The 27,040-nt window shown below is 42.7% G+C and overlaps 2 protein-coding genes across 3 annotated transcripts in view; both read right to left on the bottom strand.

Annotated features, from left to right (window-relative positions):
* ryr2b (ryanodine receptor 2b (cardiac)) overlaps positions 1-11,529 on the bottom strand; it is a gene marked incomplete at both ends in the record, with an annotated part of 144,061 nt that extends 132,532 nt beyond the window's left edge. The window contains 7 exons of the mRNA XM_080740696.1: positions 1,104-1,227; positions 2,125-2,237; positions 2,907-2,985; positions 3,207-3,281; positions 4,867-4,965; positions 5,941-6,060; positions 11,482-11,529. Coding sequence (XP_080596822.1) covers positions 1,104-1,227; positions 2,125-2,237; positions 2,907-2,985; positions 3,207-3,281; positions 4,867-4,965; positions 5,941-6,060; positions 11,482-11,529 — 658 coding nt within the window. The remainder of the gene's footprint in view (positions 1-1,103; positions 1,228-2,124; positions 2,238-2,906; positions 2,986-3,206; positions 3,282-4,866; positions 4,966-5,940; positions 6,061-11,481) is intronic.
* Positions 11,530-15,646: 4,117 nt separating this feature from the next.
* actn2b (actinin, alpha 2b) overlaps positions 15,647-27,040 on the bottom strand; it is a gene marked incomplete at its 5' end in the record, with an annotated part of 31,112 nt that continues 19,718 nt past the window's right edge. The window contains 9 exons of one of the 2 annotated variants that reach the window (XM_080741039.1): positions 15,647-15,843; positions 16,771-16,929; positions 17,116-17,181; positions 17,624-17,770; positions 19,366-19,545; positions 19,835-19,969; positions 20,271-20,453; positions 20,605-20,745; positions 22,259-22,367. In XM_080741039.1, coding sequence (XP_080597165.1) covers positions 15,691-15,843; positions 16,771-16,929; positions 17,116-17,181; positions 17,624-17,770; positions 19,366-19,545; positions 19,835-19,969; positions 20,271-20,453; positions 20,605-20,745; positions 22,259-22,367 — 1,273 coding nt within the window. In that variant the 3' untranslated portion in view covers positions 15,647-15,690. The remainder of the gene's footprint in view (positions 15,844-16,770; positions 16,930-17,115; positions 17,182-17,623; positions 17,771-19,365; positions 19,546-19,834; positions 19,970-20,270; positions 20,454-20,604; positions 20,746-22,258; positions 22,368-27,040) is intronic. The other variant, XM_080741040.1, reaches the window with a different exon arrangement.

The following is a 27,040-nucleotide window of genomic DNA, read 5'->3' as shown; positions in this document are numbered from 1 at the left end:
CTCCATGGAAAGATGCCATGTGGGTCCCTTAAGGATAAGGCCAGTGCAATAGGCCAACTGGAAGCTCATTATTTGGTGTCAACCCTGGGATCTTCCACACGCTACTGAGGTCCCTGACAGTGTCAAATCAATAAAGTGTAACAATGGCCAATACGTGTTGTTTTGTCCTTATTACTGTGGGGGAGTGCAATCATCCAATCCATCAAGCAACTCAAAACAAGAGTGAATACAAACAGAAGAATATTGCAGGGGATTTTGGCACATTTTGGGGGGGAGGTTGTCACTGCCGTTTTATCCTACTGACTCACCAGCCAGTGAGGAGGCCCCGCAGGGAGGACTGTAGAGCCTCCGTCCTACTCCTCCCGCCCAGCACTCCCTGCTGACAGATGCCGCCCCACCCGTAGGAGTACGTAGTGACGAATATGAAATATCACCCTCCCCACCCGGCTTCCCTTCTTGCGAATAGGGGCCAATTGTGTATAGAACACAATTGGAATCGGTGTTGTTTCTGACCAGGTTTTGCTCTATACTGTATGTACAGTACTACTGTCAGTACATCTGTCTAAATAGGACTCTCTATTGAAGCCATAATATCCAACAGTGTCGCTTTTTCTTTTCTTTAAATCTAGAGCAGTCAATTGTTTTTTACCCCATTTTTCCTCCCCAATTTCGCCACAATGGATTCAAACCCACAACCTCTGTGGTGGGCACTGCGCCACCCGAGCGCCCCCAACAGTGCCCTTTACTGTGATTAAGGGTTTTATGCCATGCTGCATCAGCGGAACGGACCACAGTATCCATAATCATTAGTGGTATCTTCCCTCTCGGGCATTAGAGTGCAATGGAAAAGTAATATACTAAACACCAGATGGCAATTGCCAACCATAACTGATTTGCTCTAGTCTATGAAATCAGTGAACGGTCTAATTATATTTTGGTTCAGAAGCACTTAGATTGGAACCATTCATAATTGTATTAATATTATTGTTGTAAAGGGGGTTTTAATATTTCTGGGCATTAGGGGGAAAAGAGGGGGGGGGGGGCATTATGTTTTTTAACCAATGGTTTGCTTCTTATCAAAGAGAGCAGGGAACAAAACTCACCTTGAGCGACACCGCTTCCAGAACAGATAGGGGCGACACTCCAGAGAGTCTGCTGAAAACCTGCGTCAACAATAAGACTGCCACTCAAGCTCCTGTTGTCCATCACGCTGCCGTAGGACAGATGCTGGGAAACAAGAAAATGGCATTTCTAAAAGTAAATTACCTGCCGGGGACGTGCAGAGAATGTTAGAGAGGCAGGGGCTGAAATGTCTAAAAGGGCCTTTTGGTGGAAATATCGAAAATAGCAGACCTCCAAGCTCACAACGCATCGCGCTGCGACGCGTTGGAGGTCGGCTATTTTCGGTACTTGATACTACACTAAACTAAGCATAATCAAGTGAATACTGAGAGTTTGGACAAGGCAATTCTCTTGAATTTGCATTTCTTTCACCATAGTAATAACTGCATTCATGGTCTGGAGAGCAGGGGCTTATTCCCCCTTTGATGTCTATGTGTGCACGTGCCTGTTACCTGCTGTTGGTTATATAGAGATGAGGATGTTCTGTTCGTTCTGACTCCAATGACACTAAATATTTTAAACATTCCCGCACAGGTATAATAAATACAGAGCTAGAAAAGTGTGTTCCTCCGAGCGCAGATATCCACCAGGCCGGTTTGCCTACTATAGCCAGGGCCCCTTTGGCCAGTGGTGGAAAAAGTATTCACATGTAAATCAAGTATCAATACTGCAATGTAGAAATACTCTGTTACAAGTAAAAGTCCGGAATTCAAAATACCTGAGTATAAGTATGAGATGCGACGCGTTGTGAGCTTGTAGATTGGCTAGTGGTTTATGTATGTTTTATAATATTATAATTTATATTTGCACAAAGTAACTAAAGTTTTCAAATAAATGTAGTGGAGTAAAAGTACAATATTTGGATCCAAGACAAGTGGAGTAGAAGTAAAAGTATTGGAAATTGGAAATACTCGAGTAAAGTACAATTACAACAACATTGTACTTAAGTACAGTACTTAAGTAAATGTACTTAGTTACTTCACACCACTGGTTCTGACTCACCAGATATCTCTCGGAGGACACGCTGACCAGTATGAGGTCGTCTCCAACACGTACCTTCTCACCCTCAGACCTCTGCTTGGACGCTGGGTGGACCGTCCACCAGCATGCCTCACCTGAACACACATGCAACACACATATCGTCTTTTTCGAGTGGAAACCTTGTATGTCCCAAACCGTTTGTTTTGTATTCGTTTTAAAAATGATTTAAAACTAGCCTACCTACAAAGCACACAACACCGCACAAGTCATCTACTATTTTCACTAGTTTTGTGCTACAGCCGTACGATGAAGCGGGGCATTACTTTATGAATAAAACATACACATTTGAAACTTGGAGATACAAGGTTTCTGCCCGACAGTGACGATATCTCACATTGTCCAAATGTATGCTTTTCATTGCGGCAGCAAATATATTGCAGGATTAAAAGATGTTGGTAAGTAATTCAGTCAGACAGGTGAAAGGATTTAGAACCATTTATTGCAACATAGTTGTGCAGTTGTATTTGGTATATTGGCTTATTCCCTTTATTGGCATATTTGGCATTATAGCACAAACCAGACATAATTCAGAAATAGTCTACACACTGTGCACAGAATCTGTGTACAAATATTAGCAGGTGGAGGTTGGTGTAGTGTAGCGATCTGAGCTAACACAACAGTGGCTTGAATGATTAGCAGAGTGTGAGCTGTCAGTGTAAGAAAGAAAGAACGTGGCTAAGAGATAGAAAGTTGTCGAGAGTTGAGTACAGAGATAATTATAGAATTCCCACAGTGCCAAATACCTGCTTCATCCTCTTGTAGACCAACATCAAATGCTAGCTTATTGGTCGAAGATTCTGAAGAAGACAAGCAGCTGAGATACTGGAGATGAAAAGAATGGGAATGTCAACGATATAATGGAAACAGAAGCCAGCTTAAGACAGTTCCACATTTCAAGTGCCCCAGAATTCTCTTTAAATAATTTGTGAATTGAAACAAGTGAACTAAAGATCTTTGCTGTTTGTATACTCTCAGAAGGGGAGAAGACAGAACAAAATATACTGATCTATTATCCGTGCAGTAATATGAATATGATCCCTCACCATGCCACTGTATGAGTGTTGAAATAACACTGCCTGGCCGTACAGGAGGGTGCGATGGCCACCCCCTTGCTCTGCCTGTTAAACACACAAAGTAGAATATAATACTGTACATATACATGCAGCATACAATGTCAATCTTAATAAACACCTGTAATTATGCATCAATGTTTTTCCAAAACAGTTTAAAGGTGGACTACAATTTCAGGCCTGTAATTTCATCATTTTACAGTAAGACCACTTTGGTGCATTCATTGTGTATTTGTGAGCACAAAGGCCAAATGCCAGGGCAAAAAGGCCATCAAATCAAATCAAATCAAATCAAATTAGTCAACGGAAATAATTAATTTCCCATACAGTGTTAAGTTGGATTTTATTTTTTAAGACCTTAAGATTTTTTTTGTATACCTATCAGTGACATAAATGAAAAAAGTAGTTTATTGGTACAATATTCGTCAAAAGTTAATACACGCTCAGCCCTGGACTGGTCACAGACACTGCTGAACTGGTTTGAAGATGGAGATGGTGAGTCAGGGGGGTAATAGTTTATATATTGCGTTCCTTGGACCATATGGATGAATGTGTGGTCTCTGTTTGGTGATGCCAGCTGCCCACTATTTTGTCACCGTTTCTTGACTTTGATAATCTGCAGGAGCACAACCCTGTGAAACTCTCCAGCAGCAACCTTGACCATAGTGGGATGAATGGCCCCTGTAGTGGCACTCTGTCAACTTTCACTCATAACCACTCCCTGCCTATCTCAACCTGATTGCAGTCATTTTGGGTGAGAACGAGAAGAGACTCAAAATGCAAGTAAAACATCTTAGATCACTGGTTCAGCTAAGTACACATTGTACCGATGTACAATAAAGGTAGAGGAGAAAACTTGTGAAATCAGCTGGAGCAGTGCGGGTGGGGGGAACATTCTTGACCCAAGGCTATCCAGACTCTTCGTGTGTGTCCTTCATCAAAAAAAACTTTTGCTGTTGACATTTTATCTCCAACAGAAGTAGTTTTCAGCAATTGTATTTTTCACTCAAAACATTTTCTTGTATTCTTCCCCTGGGTGTTCCACAAACACTGGGCTGGATAGACTATAAAACATTAAAACATTTCTAGCCATTTCTAGCCTTCCAGCTACTTTGTTTTTGTGAGTAGCATCTCAATTGCATCTAAACTGAGATGAACTGTTACTCATTGCTTGTCTGTGTACTACTTGTACTTGCCAGACAGATGGACAACATATTTACGCAATGTGCCAAGTACAAATGTCTTTGTCTGCTTTGTTCCAGTGATGATGGATCATCAAAACAATTTGGGGTTATTGTGAACTGCTTCCCATTAGGATTGCTATTGTGTGTCAGGTCAGTCAAACTTGGCCACAGTAGAGTCCAAAGATAACATTCACACAATGACAATCTAATTGTTTTGTGCTTATTTCTGGTTAAATTGGCCACTATTTACTAGTGACATTCAGATTCATTCGAATACCGTAGTCCATTTCAATTACACAACTCCAGATTAAGCCCAAGCAAAACACAATGCCCTTGCCGGTGAAGATATGCAACAAAAGGCACTGAAAGATATAAACACACATTAAAATATTACACAAAAGCACACTCGATTCATTTAGAGCAACAATCAGAGTAGAACGGAATCTCACTCCTGCAGCCTGGTACTTGGCCAGTGTCTCCTGGAGGGCTCGGACAGAAAGACAGTGGGCCAGGACAAAGGCACACACCGACAGGTCTGGAGGGACATTCTGTAAAGTTAAGCGAATAACATAGCAAAGTCAGAGATTGCTGAGCATTGTGTCCAAATTCCAATACCGTAATGCAGGTGTGGGCAACTTTAATGATAGAGGGGGCCACTATATTTCCACATTCACTCCAGAGGGCCACATTGCATATTGCTATGTGGTACTTTGTAATTCTACTATGTCATTCAAAAGAAGCAAAAATAGCAGATCTACAAGCTCAAAACGTGTCGCAGCGCGACACGTTTTGAGCTTGTAGATCGGCTATTTTTGCCTCTTTTGAATTGGAATCCTTAATTATTTTTTGTTCTTTTTTAGTTGGAATCCTGAAATGTAACATTTTGATTTAATGTCAAATGCATTTAGTTATATACTCATGTTAACTTTATGAACTTAAATACAAATACATTGGACATAAGAAAGAAATACATTTTAATACTACTATACTAGTCATTATACTACTACTATAGACTGAGGGAATTAAAGAGGGTCATGTTTGGAATTGTAACAGCTGAAATCAATAATATATCAGTATTCCGGTATTAACCTGAGGGCCGCATTAAGTGAAGGTGAGGGCCGCATGTGGCCCCCGGGCCAGCAGTTGCCCATGTATGCCGTAAGGTTTCTATTTAGACTTTTTCTCTACCCTTACCAAGGTCAGCAGCACCTCACCAATACTGCTGTGCGCACTCCCCCCGTTTGTTTGATAATACCATAAAACCACACAAAATGTATTCAAACGTGTGAATCAAATACATGCCATGCATATTTAATGTCTTGCATATAAAACTAAATTCTCTAAATGTTTGTATTTAATATGCAATTATGCATGCCATAAATGTAGGTTGGTCTCAATGTATCATTCTTAAAATCCTTTATCTGGCTGACAGCACTTTCCTGCAAATTGAAATAGGACTGCATTTCACATTCATTTAGTGTTGGTGTTAAGCAGGATTTGGTTTTGATTTAAGCCTATTTTACCTTGCAATTGGAGGTGGGCTCAAGACAGCAAAGCCTGCAACCAAAGCCCTCCGCGGCAAGACACAGCTTCAGGTGCTCCTGCTGGGAGGTGAAGGTACTCTGCAAAACCACTTCATCCCCCTGACCCAGGAGAACACACAAAAACATAGCATTCAACACAAACTCAAGTTTGGATAGGGGCTGTGTCATTTGTTCAAACAAACGCCAATTCCTCTCTTTAAAGGAGCTATATATAGTCAACTTTTCCATTGTAGGGCCGACACTTTGTTTACATCCTAGTCTATAGACTAGAATGTAAACAAAGTGTCAGTCTGACAATGTCCAAAATGATTATTTTATCATTACTTTACGCACTTTGTGGTCATTTTTGAATAGTAACACACATATGAAGCTTATTTTTTGATACAATATTTTCGAAACATTTTTATTTTAGCATCCGTTTTTCAAGAAAAAGTTGACTATAGCTCCTTTAAGTTGGAAACACTGTTCTATAGATTAACTACCACATGATGAAACCTAGCATCCATATTCTGGGGCAAACATTTATTGAAAATACAAGATCCATTTTAGATCTGCTATTTTTTTTTTGGAGATTTGGTGTAAATGGAAGAAAGAAGTGGGCATAGTATAGACCCCTGGGGGACTCCTGTCAACTAATTATATACTAGGGTTTAAACCAAGCCTACCAACAAAAAGAGGATTAATCCCAGGAACACTCAAACAGACCCAGATTTGGAATTTAACTTTCACAAGTTGCCAGTTTGTTATGAAATGGCTTGAAAGCCACAACAAATAAAGGAGAAATAGGCCTACAAATGTCATGACAAGAAAAATGTAGGCTAACAGCCCTTCTCGGTGCACCGTTGGGCCGACCATTGCCCGAACTGATAGTTAATCCGGTTGTGCGTCACACACTGAGAGTATGGACTCAGTTTAGGAGAACCTATAATTATGGAAATTTCTCCTTATTAACCCCCGTAGCCTCCAACCACTTTTTCGTTCCGTCATTAAATGATATAACCTTTCGTAATTGGCGCGGAAAAGGCATCAGAAATGTCAAGAACCTGTTTATAGATAGGGGTTTTGCCTCTTTCGAACAATTGGCAAGGAAATACAGCCTGCCTAGATCTGACCTTTTTAGGTTCTTCCAAGTTAGACATTATGTGGAATCTGTAATACCCGACTTCCCTGAAGAACCCAATACCAATCCCATAGATAACTTTCTATCTTTCGATCCGATGACAAAAGGCGCTGTATCAATCCTATATGACACCATCTCCAATCTGAAATCCGCGCCATTGGACAAGATAAGAGCTGACTGGGAACGGGATCTTGGGCTCGCTTTATCGGAAGAAAAGTGGGATTCAATTTTTTCCTCTATACATAAATCCTCCCTCTGTGCCCGCCACTGTCTAATACAGTTCAAAATAGTTCATAGGGCCCACATCTCTAAAGCCAAACTTGCAAGCATATACCCTGACGGTAAGCTCTAGATGTGACAAATGCAACGGTGAAGCCACGCTTATACACCAATACTGGTCGTGCCTACGGCTACAGTTGTTCTGGAGTGGCGTATTCAGTACTCTGTCCAACATTTTACACCGTGATCTAGACCCGGACCCCTTATTGGCTCTGTTTGGTACAGTTGGAACTGAGGGTCTTCCTCCCCTAACACGGACAGAGAGTCGTATGGTTGACTTCACGTTATTGATTGCTAGACGTGCCATTCTGCTTAAATGGAAAGATGCTGTCCCGCCTGGGCTTAATCAGTGGCTTTGCGCTGTGATGTCCTGTCTGGAGCTGGAGATGCTGAGGTTCTCAATTGCTGGCTCTGAAAAGAAATTCTATAAGACTTGGAGCCCTTTTATGATGTTCTACCGTAATACCCAAATGGCGTAGTGTGGCCTTACCTGCTCTGACCAACCCAACCCGCCACAAGTTCTGAATATCTATTCTGCTCTCTTCTTACTTTCTCTCTTTTCTCTGTACTAATTTTTATTTTAATTCTTGTTTTATTGAACCTGGTGTGCAACCGTCCTGGGGATTGAGGGTGGGGGAGGGGGGATAGGGGTCGGGTTTTGTTCTCTCTCATAATGATGTACTCAGATATCTACATGTGATGATGTTTTTTATTGAAATTGTCTACCCGCCTCTGGGCTATTTCTATGTGAAAATATAATAAAAAGATTTGAAAAGAAAGAAAATGTAGGCTATTGCTAAACCAAAAAAGTAATAGTAAAATGTAAAATCGGATGACCAAGACCCCAAAAATTAAACACAGTTTGAAGTGGAGCAGTGAATTTGAGCAGTTCATTTCATTGAGCTATGCCCTGTGTGTGTGTGTGTGCGTGTGTGTGTGTGTGTGTGTGTGTGTGTGTGTGTGTGTGTGTGTGTGTGTGTGTGTGTGTGTGTGTGTGTGTGTGTGTGTGTGTGTGTGTGTGCGTGCGTGCGTGCGTGCGTGCGTGCGTGCGTGTAGAGTAGACCGTGTGTGTCTTGATTGTGGGACTGCAGAGATTCTTCAAGCACGTGTGCATGCGGGAATGGCCCATAGACTGTTAAATGGACAGAGCCACGCCATTGGTTTCTACAGACCATAAATTAAGCCTATTTTTCAGCAAATGCAAATCCGCCATATGTCTATATCCTGTCCAGAAATGTTACCGGAAATGAGTCAAATGAATTCTATTGGCTGCGAGGGCGGGTCTTCACTCTGTATAGCCAATACAAAGCCTACTTTATCATTTTTAGAAAATCAAGTGTAAAGTTCACCAAATCTTCATAGACAATACATTGAGCTGAATGTTTTTTGGTACCAGTAGAAGGTGAAATAGCGACATCTGCAAGGCCATTAATTGGAACAGCAGCTTCAATGAGAACCCGGAAGTGGCTTCATTTCCAGCGAACGAAACTTGCCCCTTGGAATCTCAACAGCATCGCTTGAAAGTACCCAGCGGTATTGCAGCTGTTGGTACTGCATAGGGACATGACTAGTACATGGTTACACACAAAGTCAAACACTGGAAGCAGTTAACACTGCTCCAAAAAAACGAAAGGCTCTACCGAAGCGTCATTGGGCCGTTGCTGGTACGCGCGCACAATCGTTGAATACAACGCTTGTGGTTCAGCACTGCTCAACTGTCACCCGGTAGTATAGGCACTAACCAATGGGACAGACCTAAACACCGGAAGACCGTCACTTTGTTGACACTCCCATCGACCGCTCAAGTGTCAAAGTTCAAAGGAACGGCAGGAAATGCCGCTACTATCAGCGTTATTCCGAGCCAAAGAATGTGTGATGGCGCCCATACAAAGCACAACACAGGCAGAGCGTCATCACAGTGTGAAGGCACAGGGTCAACCCAATGTGACAGAAAATACTGCTTATGTAAGTGGATGCGCATCTCTCACACACACACACACACACACACACACACACACACACACACACACACACACACACACACACACACACACACACACACACACACACACACACACACACACAATAATTTAATATCTTTAAAGAATCCATCTTTACTCATCTTCAAATATCCTGTTCCTGCTTCTAATTGCCCCTGATCGTTTACTTCTTCTATAATTCATCCTGTGAACCATATTGTGCTTGTCTGTATTATTTGTATTTGTAAGGTTATGGCTTATGCTTCTACTGTATGTACATGAATGTCCTGCTCATTTAGCTTTCATGGATACATTAATGCATGTCTGTTATTCTGTGGGTGATCAGGTGGGGTGGGAGCGGCCAGTTTCGGGAGAGCTTCTGCTTTTGTTTGTTTTTGTTTTTGTCAAAAGTATGCATGGATGTATTTGTTGTATTGTACTATTGTTCTGTCCGTTGTATTTTCTGTATTTTTGTAATGGGGACCCTCTCGAAAATGAGATGATACATCTCAAGGGGTTATCCTTTCAATAAAGGCCATAATACACACACACACACACACACACACACACACACACACACACACACACACACACACACACACACACACACACACACACACACACACACACACACACACACACACACACACACACACACACACACAATGGGAAATCACTCTTATTTTATACACATCCAAATAAAAGCTCTATCAACGGACCAAATGAACAAGGACCTTCACTTCCTACTTAAGGCCAGTGTGGAGAGACATGTGGATGTGTCTTCATGGTCCAACCTAGATTTACCAACACCTCTCAGTACCCGCTTCATGCTACCATATTGGGGTTATGGTGCAGCCTGACTCTAGATTCACCTTCCAATCCACTCTCCATATCTGTAGTAGCACTCTGAGAACTGTCAGTCACACATGAGACAGTGCAGTATTGAGTATCCAGGCAGGGAGCAGGTTGTCAGGGGCTCTATTTCAAGGTATATTTGGGCCAGTGAGAGAGCAGCGCACTGGACCAAATCAATCACATATTGGAGAGCTGAGGCTGAGGGCGAGAAATACTTGACTGATCTACCAATACAAGGTTGTTAAAAGTGTAGACTGACACGCATCTCACAGTTCAACAAAGGTGAACGTATGGGAAAATATATAGTATGTAAAATAGTATGCATATACTGTAGGAATGTCAGCACAAAAAAATTACTTGATAGTTACAACAGTGGTTCACGAACTGTGGGACGGGCCCCCCCAGGGGTCCCCAAATAATTTGGGAGTCTTTTTTAATGCACAACATTGTTTTCTCACTCAACAGTAAACATTTCAACATACAGTATAGGGTATCTGCACATTTCTAAAGTGACAATTTAAGGACTTTTAAGACCTTTTTATTACATCTAAAATGACAAAATAAAATAAATAGTGCTTGTAGGGGTTTGGGGGGGGGGGTTGGGATTGCAGCCTGAAAAGGTTGAGAACCACTGGTCTACAACATGGTGGCACTGCCGACACATTCCTGACTTTCCCATGGTTGGTTTATAAATGCCACTTTGGCCTACTTGCTCAGCAGGGTCCTCAGTCCTCAGGATCCTGTGTATGTGTGTGTGTGTGTGTGTGTGTGTGTGTGTGTGTGTGTGTGTGTGTGTGCGTGCGCGCGCGTGCGTGCGTGCCTGCCTGCCTGCGTGCGTGCGTGCGCGCGCTACAGTCTCAGCACCACTTTCCCTGTGACATGCTCTTATCTGCAGGAGGCCAGTGATAGCGAGCTGTGAGTGGAAGACTCACAACAGTGTTCAGTGATAGGAGCCTCTATGATCTCGTGCATGCATGATAAGAGCTAAAAATAAACGCATTCAAGAGCTTCCAGAATTCAACTGTTAGCTACAAAACAAAATCATTTCAAGAGAAGAAAACCACAATTATTATGCATATTGCATATTACCTAAAAGTAATTTCTCGAAAGCCATGACAACAAATGCTCAGTCTCGCAACAACGAAGATGACAGTCAGGTGACGACATAGCCTCCACTTTCTGCTTCTGAGAAGCTCTAAGACATTTATTTAAGTATTCTAAACCGTAGGCCGGTCGCCTGGCTGCACCGCTAATTGTATTCAATTTGTCGACTCACTCATGACTCACCATGCGTAGAAACTGAATCTCATCTTCCCCATCTCCTGCATCAGTCATTTCAACCAACGAAGTGGAAGTTGGACAGAACAAGTGAAGGAGGAAAACAAAACACCATGACCAGAACTAGACTATCAATCATGTGGTGACGGGCTAGTTGCTGCTGTGGGCGGAGACCAACCATACCACATGATTAGCAGGTGCAACTATTTAACAGCTGTATTTTCTAGTCGTATTTAAACATTATTTAGACATTGATTGATCAAACCCAAGAAAGCATATGGCTTGTCTGCATTGGGGTCCTTTGTACTCAAAACGCAATTCGAAACATTTAATGACTATAATGAGTTGTTGTTGTTGTTTAGTTTAGTTTTTTTGTTTATTTCTTTTTTGGGGGGGTATTGGACATTTCTCCTTTTTCCACGTGCCATTCAGTTATAATTAATTAATTAATTTTTATAAAGCTTTCAGGAGATTTATTTTGATACCAATAAGGAATAAATTCATTATTAGTCCTTACTGGGAGGTAGGTGTGAAATAACAAAGTCAGGACACAAGTCAGGAAATATAGCCTAATTCAAATTTGGGAACACATTTCTTACCAAGAAATATCTTCATTGATGTGTTAGTCAAGGTAATTAGTAACAAAAACATACAAAATGAAATAGGCAATCTGATGCTGACAGTTGTGGTGCCTAAAACCATACAGGTAACATCTAAAGAATTTAAATTCTGACCTCAGTAACTTGTGATGTGTCAAAATAGGGTTTCTTCATGATTCTGAATTCATTTTTTTGCACTGAAACGTCTTTGGTGGAAAACACCCACTTTCCCCACTTGCTTTTTTTGGTGAAAATATAGGCCTACATTGCTGGGTGTAGGCCTATATGAATAAAAAGGAACACTTTATCAGTTTATTTCTATTTTACTCAAATAGTATGAGATACTGTTCCACTTTGTAAAATGCCTCAGGAGTCAGATCACCTGGAGGGCCGGGTACCTCTGGAGGGTCCCCCCTGGGGGAGAGTGGAGGCGTGTAGCACAGCTTCATCCTCAACAGATGCACTCCAATACCTGAATGCACATTGGGCGGGTAGGGGAGCATGAGGGCCAGAGTCTATGGTGGGGATGTGCTGGCTCTCAGGTGGATACAGGGAGGTTGGGGTGGCTGTGGGTGTAGAGGTTAAGAGGGTGTCTGGAATCCCGGGAAGTCCTGTGCTGTCCCCTTATCCCCTCTACATAACATTGAGTCACTGGAGGGTCCTGGTAATATTACTAGTCTTAGAAAAATACCAAACAACCAGACACTTACTCTCCTGTGAGCCAGTCCAACATAGGGACACTGTCTGCCTGACACAGTCAGTCATCCACCACAAGTTTATAACCACCAACACTGGGAACTGGCCTTTCTCAATACCCACCCACAAGGGCCTATCTTGGGCATAGGAGCTATCATGACCCCCCACGAGGGCCACTTGGGACCAGTGGGACTATATCCAGTAAGCCAAGTGACGCCTAATGCATAAGCCAAATTCCAATACATTAATTTCAACTTCCTTGCCTCCTTCGGACTCCATACTGCTAATTTTCTTTTTGGGGAGCTGTGAGCGAGGAGTTTGATTGATTGATTGATTGATTGAAGAATTTATTAGAAGTTTGCAATAGAAAAAAGTACAGTTTCATGACTGTACAAATCACTGGTACAAGGTAAACTAAAAGGAGATCCTAGAAAGCAGAGGCTTATTTCCACAGGAACCACACTTTAAGTATCTCATATAACATTGAAAGACAGACGGATAGAACATTGTACTTTATCTAGGATAATATCAATTTCAAAAGCAGAAAAAGCATAACATCAAATACAAAAGCAGAAAAAAGGGGTGGGGGAGCATGGGGGCTTAAGTTAGTCTATTTACAAGTCACGGGTAGCAGCCGCCTGAAGGTGACTTTTCATACCGATTTTGAAGGAGGCTAGGGATTTGCTCTCCTTTAAGGCTTGTGGGAGGAGGCTGCCAAAGCCACTTGGAGTAAGATCTGGTGAAGATTCGTGTGTCCTTCATGTCTCCTTTGAGCAAGTGTCATCATCGGAATGTGTGACATATCAATTCTCCTCCTCCACATGACATGACAATCCAGCTGTCTGACACATAACCAACTGCAGACTCTCCAAAATTACGCTAAGCATGGAGCGTTTCTTAAAGCAACCCCAATTGTGAGGATGGACGTTTTTTTTTATTGGAATTTAGATTTTGTGATGCACCACACGGAGGTCTAAGAACCACCATTCTCTTACCGCCTATGGGCACTCGTCCTGGGCTTTATTTTTGCCCCACTACATAGCACAGTGGTACATGTCTGAGCCAGTAGTTCTTTTTTTTTCTTTTTCACCTCAGACATGGAGGAGGAGAGAAGTTCAGGGCCTCCGTCAGTGGCTCATATAACTTTGCACTTCTGTGCTCCAAGTGCACAGGGAGCTATCACACCCCCATATGCCCCAATACCCACCTGAAGGTCACCCAAGGTCCACTACACTCTAGACCTTTTCACCCACCTCCACGCCCATACTCTGCACCCTAGCGCGGTAACTTCTATCAGATAAAATAGACATATTTCAATGAATCATCAATCATACGTTTATTGGGTGATTTACCTTCAAGTACAAAGTTTACTGAAATCATCAACATCAGCACCAGCAAGTTGTTTCAAATATTTATATAGGATAACCATGATGTGATCTTTCTCTTGGTCTGATGTCCACCGAAGAACAACATAACATTTCCTTTCCCATCTGTGTTTACTGTGGAACATTGGGAAAATATGGTTCACTTATAAGCAGTTTGACTATGCTTTATTTGTTACATTCAAGCCATTGACCTTCCATAAAACATAATATATTATTTAATGAGAAAACAAGTGTTCAAAACACTTTTGTTACTGATTTGCCCAAATTTGTGACACATTAATGCTATACTAAAATGTAGCAGGATCTGCATGGTCGGCTGCATGGAACAGTGCACCATATTAACTTATTTTGCAATATGTTGCATGACTGTGACATTACACAAGTAAATGTCTTCTTGAGTATTACTGTTCAACTGAATACCAAGCACACAAAAACCCATTTTTCACACTCCCGAATTGAACTAACACTGAAGATTTTACTGTGTAGTCCTCCTGACCAGCATTATAATAATGATGGATATATCAATGAATATTTATAATATTGAGGACATGAAATCTCTCTTGGCTAATGAACTCTCTGCAATTCAAAGACCTTTAATATCCTGTATTACAAAGGCACTGAATGGAGGACAAAACAAAATCAGTCCCCTGATGTATGTTTCTAAGCAAAATGTTGCACTATAGCTTTTCTTGAAATATAGAACACAAATGTATGTGATAACTGAGCTACATTAGAAAAGATCAAATGTAATATAATAATGCTGTACTTCAAACTGTGAACAGTAGAGTATGGCTTACTTCTTCTTAATGTTGATGTGTATTTTTGGGACCATATCATTCAGGGAGAAAAGGAGGTATGGACCAAGACACCACAATGCACATACTGTAAGTGCAGACATACTACTGACTAGAGCAGTGGTTCTCAACCTGTGGGTCGAGTTAAATTTATTTTGGGGGGTCCCCAGATGTTTAGCTAAACATTGTTTTCTCACTCAACAGTAAACAAACCAACATACAGTAGGCCTATACCTTAAGTACAGGCTATCTGAACATTTCTAAAGTGACAATTTAAGGACGTTAAATACCTTTTTAGTACCTCTGGTCAAACATCGGTCAAATTGTCAAATATTTAGAGGCAGAAATTTTGAAAATAGCAGATCTACATGCTCGCAATGCCTCGCGCTGCGAGGCGTTGTGAGCATGTAGATCGGCTATTTTTACAATGGAATAGATCGAGTCAAACTTATATGTAATGCCAACTCCTACAATTCCAAGTGCTCGTGCAGGGTGGGGGGTCCCCAGTCCAAATATGATTATTTTGGGGGTTGCGGCCTGAAAAGGTTGAGAACCACTGGCCTAGAGAGACAAATAAACAAGAATCTAATGGCTATGGCCACAAACATATTTTAGGAAACATATATGTGACACTCCCCTCTTCACATAGTTTCTTGATTTAATTTAAAAATAGAGGCACAGGGGACACACATGTGGCACAGGTAGGTTGGAGGGTCAACGTGAGGGACAGTCTGGAAGCGGGCGTTAGAGATCACTTTCTCCATAGAGGGCAGTGGAGAAGGCGGTGTAGTCTAGCGCCCCCGGTGGTCCTCCAGCGCAAGTAGGCATCCTCATGATGCAGTACTCGGCCTGGTCTGGGGGAAGCTCTCTCCTCAACTCCTCCACCAGGATGTAGGGCTGTGATGATAAGGAACACGTCACAAACACGGTTTTGAAAATATAAAATGCTATAGCGGTAGCGGTAATATTTCAAAATGTAGCACTGTTAAGCCAGTAGTGACACAAATCCCAAAATGGAAGTAAACTACATTGACCGCACTGCTCAGTTCCATAAACCATCTCAATAAAAGGGCTGATCAAAAGGTTATTAGATTTAGCATTCATTTCAAATTAATAATTACGTACATAAAGTACATGATTACCAGTAAGACGCCGAAGGGCGACAAGCGACCTTGCCCTAAAGGGCGAGGTCGTGCCATGTCTTGGCCATCTGGCCAGTGATGTATATCGGACCAGTTACCCATATATGGAGACCCCTGGTAACCATATATGGAGATCCATGTACTGTATATGGAGAAATGCTGTGAGACCCCAAACATGCTTACACAGTTATTCGTTATGTGAAAGTCCTATGATGTCTATGACATCTGCCATCATACATACAATCCCTTTTATGCCAATAATATGGAGATCCCTGTCTGTAGAACCAGCCACACAGATATGGGGTGTCTCCCTCCATATATGGGCATTCCCATATGAAGTCCTGTTAGATATGGGCTTAATATTGATGACATCAGGGATCTCTATATAAGGGCATAAAAGGGATTCTGTTTGTGTGGTTCCCCTGACATCACAGTGGTGTCAGAGCGTGATGTTGGAGCGTCAAACCCATAGACCGTAAAAAAGCACGCGGACGGAGACATGATGTGCGGTTTCTCATACTAAACTGCGACCTACGGTCGCAATTGTCTGCTGACCTGTTCAAAGTAACAATAGTGTCAAGTATAATATGAGCCTAAGTCAATAGACTTAACATACATACAATACAAACCATACAATTGTTATGGTCCTTTAAGTCAAATGTTCACAGACAAACTAACACACCTTGTCAGCTGCCAGGATCCTGAAGGACGCCACAACCTGATCAGCAGTGTCTGTTTCAGCCGTCTCTCTGGTCATGAAATCAATGAATGACTGGAAGGAGACCTGGCCAGTGGCACTGGGGTCGACGAGTAGCATTATACGTGCAAACTCCACCTCTCCCTTAGAAAAAAAAAATGTTTTTCACTGACCAAGTTAAGACGTAGAATAACTTGTATATGATCATCAGTCATTAAAAATAAAGAGAGGCAAGTTAAGAAGATAATGTGTATGGAAAACAAAGTATTAAGTAAAATTCAATAACTTCACAATAGCCCCTCCATTTCCATAGTGAATCAAGTACCCTACCAAGTCATAACCCATGGAGATGAGACAGGCTCTAAAGTCGTCAGTTTCCATTGCACCGTTCTTCTTCTATAGTTTGGTGAGGTAACACGTCACATAGGGGCCACCATACAGGACATGAGGTAAGAAAAGCAGAAAGGCAGAGCCATCAAAACACAGGTAAGAGCACCGAAATAGCACAATAATAAAAATAAAATTCTGGGAAACTGCAAGTGTGGTGGAACTGAGGGACCCTCCATTCTCTAGACCTGTGGCTATAATGCTGCGCTTAATCCAGAATAGCTAATTTTTGCCAGACCCATGAAATGGGTAGGCCTACATAAGCAAATGTCGGTCTGTCCGGGTTTTCTATATAAAGGGTATATATGATGATGACATGATGATGACATGCCTACAAAAGGCATGATGTCATAAATGATGATGACAGACAGGGGGTCTGGCACAACCAGGTTGACCTGGTCTAGTTTTTTAAAAAGGAGCTCAATGGGTGTACTCGAGTAGAGCACTGTACCCGGTCAAAGTGGTTGAAGGAAGATCTGAACTCGTTCATCTGCTGCTGGCTGATGCCCTTGGCGTCGCGGGTCAGGATCTGTGTCTCGATCTCATTGATGGTGCGGGCGATGGTGGTGAGGAGCAGCTCCCAGCCCACACGGATGTGCTGTTGACAGTGGTGGGAAAAGTAGAGCATTTCTTTACTTTACTTTTCTTTACTTAAAAGTGTCAATACTGCAATGTACAGTATATACTCTGTTAGAAGTAGATGTCCAGTTTTCAAAATGTACTTCATAGAGATGTTACCGATCAATCGGCAATGGATCGGATCGGGCCGATCAAAGCGTGATCGGCGATAATCGGTGGTTTAGATCAAAGGTAAATTCACCGATCCGATCCGATCCGATCGGTGCATCCGATCAACCAGCCGTTCAGTATGCCCACTTGAGGCCATTTTGGGGTATTGATTTCCACAGTGCTGAAGGAATAATTAGTTACTGCTATGATAATAAATACATAAAGTAAAGGTAAATAACTATAAGGCAAATATATAAATGAATTCATGAGTGAATTAATTAATTAAAGTTAAAACATTAACATTTAGAAAATATAAATAATATATAAATAATAACTTGATCGGATCGGTGATTGATCGGTATCGGGTGATAAAACCTTTGTGATCGGTGCTCGGTGATCGGTTCCAAAAAACCTGATCGGACCATCCCTAGTACTTCAGTAAAAGTACAAATGTATCGGCATCGAAATGTACTGAAAGTACCAAAAGTTAAATTACTCATTGTGCAGAATGTCCCATTTCACAAGTTCAAAATGTATGAATAATCGTTTGAAAATAGATGATCACAAGCTCACAATGCGTTGCATCGCCTGTATATCGGCTATTTTCAAATGCCCGAAATGTACTGTATATGGGGCTGACGTGGGGTTAATGTATGTTTTGTAATAATAATCCAAATCTATGAAGTAACGAACAACTTAAGTTTTCAAATAATTGTAGAGGAGTAAAAGTATAATATTTTTCTCGCCAATTTTGCACAACACTGTCCATCCATGTTACTGCTAACCAGTCACCAGCGGCTTCTTTTCGCCTGACAGCGATTAGTTTATCCGGGAGAACATAACAGAAGCGAACTAACGCCCTGCTGGGCAGCAACCAGACAACCTGTAGGAGTTGTTAGTGCAGCGATGAAAAAACACAATCCCCTGCCACTTCCCACTGTGAACACACAACGCGGATTTCTTTGGATTGCCGGGCCAAGCCCGAAGCTCTACATAGTCTCCCCAGTGGTGTGCGAGTACTTTACCCCTGCTGCGCAGACAAGATTACAAACTTGTGTTCAAATTGGGGTTAGGTATTAGACTTGTCGATCAAATATCGACAAACGTTTCGACCCTCAGGCCACCTAACCAAGATCCACAATGAATCGAAACAACAGTATGTGATCACACTCAAGCGTGATCATCAGTCTGACACAGCCTGACACAAAATGAACACTGTTTATTGTATTGTACGTTTAGTGTAAATCTAAAATCTCTATTTGCATCTCATAATAATATGATTTTGTTAGAGAAACAATTGCATTTTGTTTGTGAGTCTCTAAGCACATGTAACACACTGGACCATTAGATTGCTGTGATGCAGACACAGGTTTGTGTGTCCCCATACTCCTATGTCTGTGCATGTGCACGTGCGTGCGTGCGTGCTAGCCAGAGGGTCACTCTATCATGTCCTTCGTCCTATACCTCCATGGTGTAGTTGGTGTGTTTGTTATCAAACACTAGCGACTCTTGGATGAGCTGGTGGTCTCCCTCCAACTTGTCAATGTTGGGCTTATAGGTGACGATGACGTGCTCACACTGCTTCAGCTGTGTCATCTGGTCCTCCAGAGTCCCGCCCAGCTCCAGAGCATAGCGACCTATCTCCTGTCAGGAGAACACACATAGAAGAGGCATTGTCACGATTGTGCACCAATAGAATTATAATCACAGTGGACGCTGGTTGAATAATATATTGTTTGGATTTGGCTTTCTGCATAACCCTGGTCAAAAATGTAGTATTTGCTATGCCTATGTGTATTGTTTTTTGGAAAAAAGGGTGATATGATATCTACTTGTACACTTTGTGATGTCATACTGAAAATAGCCGAGCTTTAGATCTTCTATTCTAGTGCACGAGACAGCACTAAACAATAAAAAATCAGGCATAAGTCACCTCCATCCTGGTTGTTATCCAGGGTCCGATGAGGTTGGCCTGCGCAGCAAACTGCCGTCTCAGTCTCTCGTGGGAATGCTGACGTGCCATCTCTTCCTGGAGAGCACCATCTCTCTGTGGAACCAGCTTCTTGACCTACAAAACACATAAATACCTTTGGCCACTTAACATAGCCATGTCATGCTGAAAGACCAACTCATAGACCCATTTACCTATGCATCCAGTAAAGTGATTCTATTTCGATAATGTACTTTAACGCTTACTGTGCTTAGTGCTTAAATGGGTGCTACTGACTAATCCACATTCAAATATACTAGAACACCAATTTGTTGTAATTTTGAGCCTGTCCAGGTTCTTGATCTGTGCTGAATATTACAGCACGGCCAAGAACTGACAAAATGACCAGTGTGCATGTGAGCTTCAAAACCATCGCTACCTTATCCCACTTGTTGAGTAGATCTTCGGTGGTGAGAGTGCTGTAAGGGTTGGTAATGTTGGCCTTGATGCCATAGCTCTGGGATATCTTCAGAACCTCACTGTGGATGCCCAATATTGCCTGTCTCTCTCCATCTGCCTGAGGAAGAGTGGCTTTGAACTGCTCATGAGCTGCGATTAAACTCTGGAAGGACCAAAAGAAGTCAAGGGAAAAAACTGAAATGAGGAAATGTTTCTTTTGGGAGTATTTATTATTTTCGTACACTCTGAAGAGTTAAATGATCACTTAGAATTTTGCTGTGCAGTATGATACGCTGTATAGTCAACGAGCCTACCTGTACTTCCTCAATGGTGTGCACAATAAACATATCTTGCAGGTCCTCCATGGCTCCCTCCATCCAGTTGTTGAAAGGAGCTGACCTCTTGGCAAATTCTAAGAACAGCTGATCGATGGTCTCCAGCAGCTTCTCTGTCCGCTGCAAAGATCAGAAACAAAACAGTTCAATGTCATGCTCACGCCATGGACAGTCGTTCTCAACTTTTTCAGGCTGCGACCCCCCAAATAATCATATTTTAACTGGGGACCCCCCCACCCTGACGAGCACTAAGAGTTTAGGAATTATATTTTGTATGACACGCTTCTAATGTGAAAATAGCAGATCTACATGCCCACAACGCCTCGCAACGTGAGGCTTTGTGAGCATGTAGATCGGCTATTTTCACAATTTCTGCCTCTAATATTTGACAGTTCGGTCAATGTTTAATTTGTCATTTTAGAGGTAAAAATCCTTAAATTGTCACTTTAGAAACATGCAGATACCCTCTATCAATCACTTAAACTTTCTGTTGGATTGTTCATCTGGGGACCCCCCAAAATAATTTGGGGACCATCTGGGGGTCCCGACCCCCAGGTTGAGAACCACTGACCTAAATCACAGAGAAGTCATCAAATAACACAGACGTCCCCGCGACTAACATCCCCCTCATCACTGAAATCACCAATCTCTTACTGACCGACTGAATTTGGCCACGGAGGCCCAGTCCATTTTAGAGATGCCGTTACACTCAGGGTGGGGCGGTGGGGAGTGGAGACTGAAAGCACACCCCTGTCCCCGTCAGTCAGGCTAATCTTGCGCATTTGCAGGTCCGGAACGACACACACAGATCAGAGGGGCTCAAGGGAAGTGGCTAGTGGGCTTTCAGCCAGACACATCCTGGTCAGACGTGCTGTAAATCTATGTCCCCTTTATCCCCTCCAGGCTCCAACCACCCATTTTACCTGCTGTCTGGGTCAGGGCACTTAGAGGAAGGGTCAAATTATCTACCCCTCGTGAGTCGTGTATTTCCTGCTCAGATCTCATTTACTAATAATTGCATTGATATTTTTTACTCATCATTTCTTTGGTATCCAGTGAGATTTTGTCACATCGCTCGAGGCTAAAATGGAATTTTACTGCACTCTTGTGGGGACTTGCTAGAATAACATGGTAAAACCATAGTTACAGTACTCCCCACTGGCTGTAATGATAAAATACTCTAATATCCAGATCATGGTGGAATTTCCCACCACCCTGACAGTCAGTCAGTTGGTCATTGTATGACTATGGTTCATCATAATCTACTTATTATAACTCTATGTTCATAATGCAGAGTTCGAGTTATTTTCTCCAGCAGGCAAAAGGCAGGCACAGATGTTTTATCCAGTGTGTCTGTCCCTGTATACACAAAGTTGACACAAGGCATTAATGATTAGCATTCTTTATAACAGAGTTTCCCCTGTTGCCCTGTGCCTTTTCATACATGCTCACAATGGTACAAGGGTGTCTGTCATCACATGCACCGCATAGACACAGTGATGGAGGGAGGTAGTAGTGGGTGCCTCCTGGAGGAGATTTGCATTCCACTTTTGTTTTCAGTGTTAGCCATATCCTCCTTGTGAAACATCAAACACGTTTCCAGCGTAACAACCTCCATCAGAGTTAACCTCACCTCCAGGGCCTCTCTCCTCTTTTGTGTCAGGGTTCCAAGCTGGTCCCACAAGTCACAGATGCTCTGACAGCGCTGGTTCACAGCAGCCACATCGTGATAGTCCAGCTCACTAGGAGAAAGACAAGCATTGTGATAACATTGGACAACTTTGTTTTGAGTTAAACCACAAGCGTTTAAGGTGGTGGGGGTGGTGAGCCAAAGAAGTTTTGCTGGATTGAAACTAAAAAGGTGCATTTGCCTACAGTAAAGTCCACAAAATAATCAGATTGTTTAATGTTGTGCCTACAGAATGAGCTTCAACACATGCTCAATAATAAACAAGCTACTGAAATGACATATATTATACCCAACCATGATAGTCTATCTACAATGGTAAGCATAATCATGGAGATCTTAAAGTTAACAATCTCAACTATTATGCAATAGAATCATAAAATAGCAACAGCAATAGAGTCTAGCCAAAAAGTGTCATATTCATAAGAGGATCTAATGAATATGACCCCCCCCCCCCCCCCGTACAATGGCTGATGGTACAAAGTCAGTTACTTTTCTGAAAGGTAAAGTGAGTAGGGCTACAATTATGATTGATGGTAAGTCAGTGTTGAATTCGAATTATAGATTACAGATACAAAAAGAATTTCCCACACCCTTGTTCATAAAACTAAAAAGCTGATCTGTTTGAAGTGGTTTAAAATACATTGCAAAGTGGTAAAACATTTATTGCACAAAGCAGAATTTGACCTCAGTCACATAAGATGAGAAGTTGGGGCAAGACCTTGATTTGAATTAAATGTACTCAAGTATACCTTGATAACTGGTGGGATTGGAGAGCCAAAGCCCTTTTTTAGTCAGGGAATATCAGAATAATGTAAAATCTGGGAATAAATTCCTGGGAGCGTAGTGTTATTTCTTCAGAATTTGTAAAGTGTTTAGTAATACATTTTTCAAGGAGTGTCTTGTGCAAAACAAATGCTTGCAATGGATTCAGAATCACGAGAAACCCCTAGTTTGACCCCTCACATGATGCCTAGCAGATTGTCTCCTGTATAGTAAAGGTATGGGACCCTAACTTTTGCAGTTGTCAAATTCCACTCTCCACAGCAAATTTGAAAAAAAAACATTAATTACAAACCAAAATGGAGAGACAGCCGCTGATACGAACGACCTACGGCCTGGTCGCGACCTAGGCCACGACCTGGAGGTCGTAGGTCCCGGTTCTGGAGGTCGTAGTTCGCGGTACATACTTGTTAGGTCGCGGCCGGTCTAGTTTCGCGACCCCCGGCCGTGGTTGCGCCACCTCGGTCGTCCCCGGGCCGTCTTTTTGCAGAATATTCTAGAGCAGCAGCGCTATTCAACCTTTTGAAGCTTGTGATTGGCTGAACCGGAGGTAGGAAGCGCTCCATTGTAGTCACTTGGACCGCGCGAGGTGCACCAAAACCTATCCTTAACCCTAACCCCAACTCTAACTCTAACCCTAACCTTAACCCTAACCCCAACTCTAACCCTAACCCTAACCCTAACCCTAACCCTAACCTGCCGACACTGAGTAGCTAACCTGCCGACGCTGTTGAAAACGAGCGCTCCTTCCCTTAGCAAGCGTAGAGTTTCTAAACTCGCGTCCCTTCCCTTAGCAAGCGTAGAGTTTCGATCGCGGCGCTCCTTCCCTTAGCAAGCGTAGAGTTTCTAAACTCGCGTCCCTTCCCTTAGCAAGCGTAGAGTTTCGATCGCGGACTTCCCAGGTCGCTGAATTACGACCGAGATCGCGCAAAACCTCCAGAACCGGGACCTACGACCTCCAAGTCGTGGCCTAAGTCGCGACCAGGCCGTAGGTCGTTTGTATCAGCGGCTCTTGCTCCCAAAATGTTGAGTGATGCACAGGAGTTGACCAGGAAGCCACAACTCAGCAAGACCTTGATTGGGTAGCCTACATGTAAATGTGGCAGAAAGCTAAAGCCAGTTGCCATGTTCCAACCAAATTTACCTTCCAGTCATTTGCGTTAAAAACCGAATATTCCAAATTGCATACATGCACAGTGCACACACCTTCAGAGAGCCATTACTCTATTTACCTCCAACAATGTAGCAAGAACCTGCATTTTATCTAGCCTGTCAATGCATCATATGAGGTGAGAAGTCAACTTGGGTCAAGTTTGACCATATAGGGTTATTAAAACACAAAGACAGATTAAATGCAGTAAAATTCTTTATTACAATTATTACATTATTAGTTTCAAAGGTGGGTGGGTAGGCAGCAAAATCACAAGTGTGCCATCATTACCTGGTGAGAAAGAGAGATGTTAAAATCACATTATAGTAAAAAGTCATCATAAAGAAAGTGTAATCAATGATTGAGATAAATTACCAGAAGCTGCATTTAAGACTTCACCCCCGAACCAGGATGGAACCCTCCTTGACTTGGATGCTTGAATGAAGGATGCTTGAATGAAGGTTTGTCAAGCAGCTGGCTATCTGTGGGGTCACTGGGAATCCTTGAAGGGGGAGGCCTAGGAGCAAACTTTGTTGCACTCTCAAACCATTTTGGAATGAAGGCGTCAGGATTATCAATCAGCCTCTGGCTGGATGCAGGGTAACTGGGGCCCTCTGGAGGGTGGGCAGGTCCACCGGGGCCTTTTGGAGGGAGAGCAGGTCCACTGGAGCCCTTTGGAGGGTGGGCCGGTCCAAGAGGTGAAGGGGGAACGTCATACCTCTCATAGCGAACCTCTTTCAAATGGTCTCTGCCCTCTTCGTACTCTGTTGAGAAGTGGTTGATGGTGCCTGGTATTTGGCCAATCAGGTTGTCAGCATACTGTCCTGGATAATAATATAGAGGTATGGGGGGCACTGGTCTTAGGGGAGACACGGCTGCAGGTAGACCCTCTTCTGGATGATCTTGTTGCTGAGCAGAAGCTTGAGGGGATGAATAAGGCCAAGGCACAGGAGGAGGCGGCCCATAGCTCTGCTCTTCATCTTCACTATTGCCATACTCCAAGTTCACTTCACGTCGAGTCAGCATACCTGGCTCTGGGTAAATTGGCGGCTCTGGGTATGGTAGAATAGGTGGTGAAGTATATTCCAAGTGTAAATCAGTGTCTTGGTAAAATGGTGGCTGTGGGTTTGGTAGATACGGTGACTCTGGGTAATAGTATGGCTGATATGGTGGCTCGGGGTATGGTTCATCTTGTGGCTGCGGTTGAGGAATCTGACTTAGAAAGTTCACATCACCATGAGGTGCCTCTGCATAAGATGAATACAGAGTTGGGAGGTTTCCAGCAGCATAAGGTGGCTCTTGATACGGTGGTGAATAGCCACCTGGGATGTTTACATCAACATGATCTGGTTCATAATTACTTTTTTGCCCGTAATTAGGAGACCAACTTCGGGGACCTGGGGGAAAACAAAGTTAAGTTATAAAGTGCAGTATGGGTCCAATCTGAGAATTGTTTGTCAGTTCAAAAGTACCAACCTAGAGGCACGCAACAGACATTCCAGCTAAGCAGCACAAAGCTCCACCTACAGTAAAAAAAAAAGGAAAACAAAGTCAGAAAGTACAACAGCAATATTGAAGTTAAATGCACAATAAACATTGAGAACAAGAAAGCCAATCCTACCTCAAAAGTAGCCACCCAGCCATTGTGCTAGCAAGCTGAAGAGATGTCTCTGGGCCAGTGAGTCAGTTATATAAGAAACACAAGTAGCCTGTGTCCAATCACAGACTGATTAGGTAACTACAGACACCTGGTAGTCATTGGTAATACTGAATGATGGTAGCCTGATTTCAGACTAATGGCTGTATTTTGATCGTCTTAAGTACCAGCTCTTATGCCTTGACTTAAAGGCCTGTCCAACACACTTACATAAAAAAGAAGGACGTATAGGCTGCCCCCGCACCCCATTCATTCGCAAAGTGGGGTCCAGGGACCCGTGGGGGTCCCCAGCTAAATTACATGTAATGATGCAGCCATGGAGGGAACTGAACCCAGAGTTCCCACTTGCCAGTCCAACACACAACCCGCACTGAGCTAGATTGGCAGGGGTGTTGTTTTAGTTATAAGTTAGGAACCAAATGGACCCTCATCATGGGTATGTACGTGCATGTACAAGACCATTTAAGCACTCTCTGAGTTGCACCCATGAGGGTTAATTTGGTTCCTAACTAATTGTAGGCTGTAGCCCCATTACAGCCAATAGGCACTGCATATCGGGCTCAGCCCTATTGGCATGATGGACTGTATGTTGGGTGGGTGTGGACTGACGAGTCAAGAGCCTCGGTTTTGACCCGTGTCTGCGAATCGCCACATATCAAGAACCCCTGGGGGTCCCGGACCCCACATTGAGAACCAAGGCTCTACAATGTAGTGTCATAGTAGAGTGTCATAGTAGCTTAATGTTTAAGATGAACAATTAAGTCAGTTTAAAATTAAAACAAGGATTATGTGAAGTCAGTTACCAACAGCACTAAGGCTTGCAAGTAGTTTCAAATTAAAATAAGGGGTTTGTGCAGTCAGTTAGCCTACCAATAGCGCTTAAAGTTTGTTAATTTTCAGCATTGTTTTCTTGATGGGCATAGTACAATCACACTAACCAGCAGCTGAAATTCATTTGCGAGCGCAGCTGGTAGGGGATCAGTCGATAACAGACCCAGAGCCATTCAAGGAGAGTTGAGTCATCTCCGTTCACTTGGGGCCAGAGTTGGCAGAACTCTCTAATACAAGGCTCTGGCTAGCCTAAGGGCATGCGTAGCCTGTTTTGAGAGGGACACTTACAAGCGCTTTTGGGAAACCA

Source organism: Nannobrachium achirus (genome assembly GCF_963921795.1).
Source record: "Nannobrachium achirus genome assembly, chromosome: 13".
NCBI classification, from domain to species: domain Eukaryota; kingdom Metazoa; phylum Chordata; class Actinopteri; order Myctophiformes; family Myctophidae; genus Nannobrachium; species Nannobrachium achirus.
Note: the sequence above shows the minus strand (reverse complement) of the source record. Positions and strands in the feature narration are given on the sequence as shown.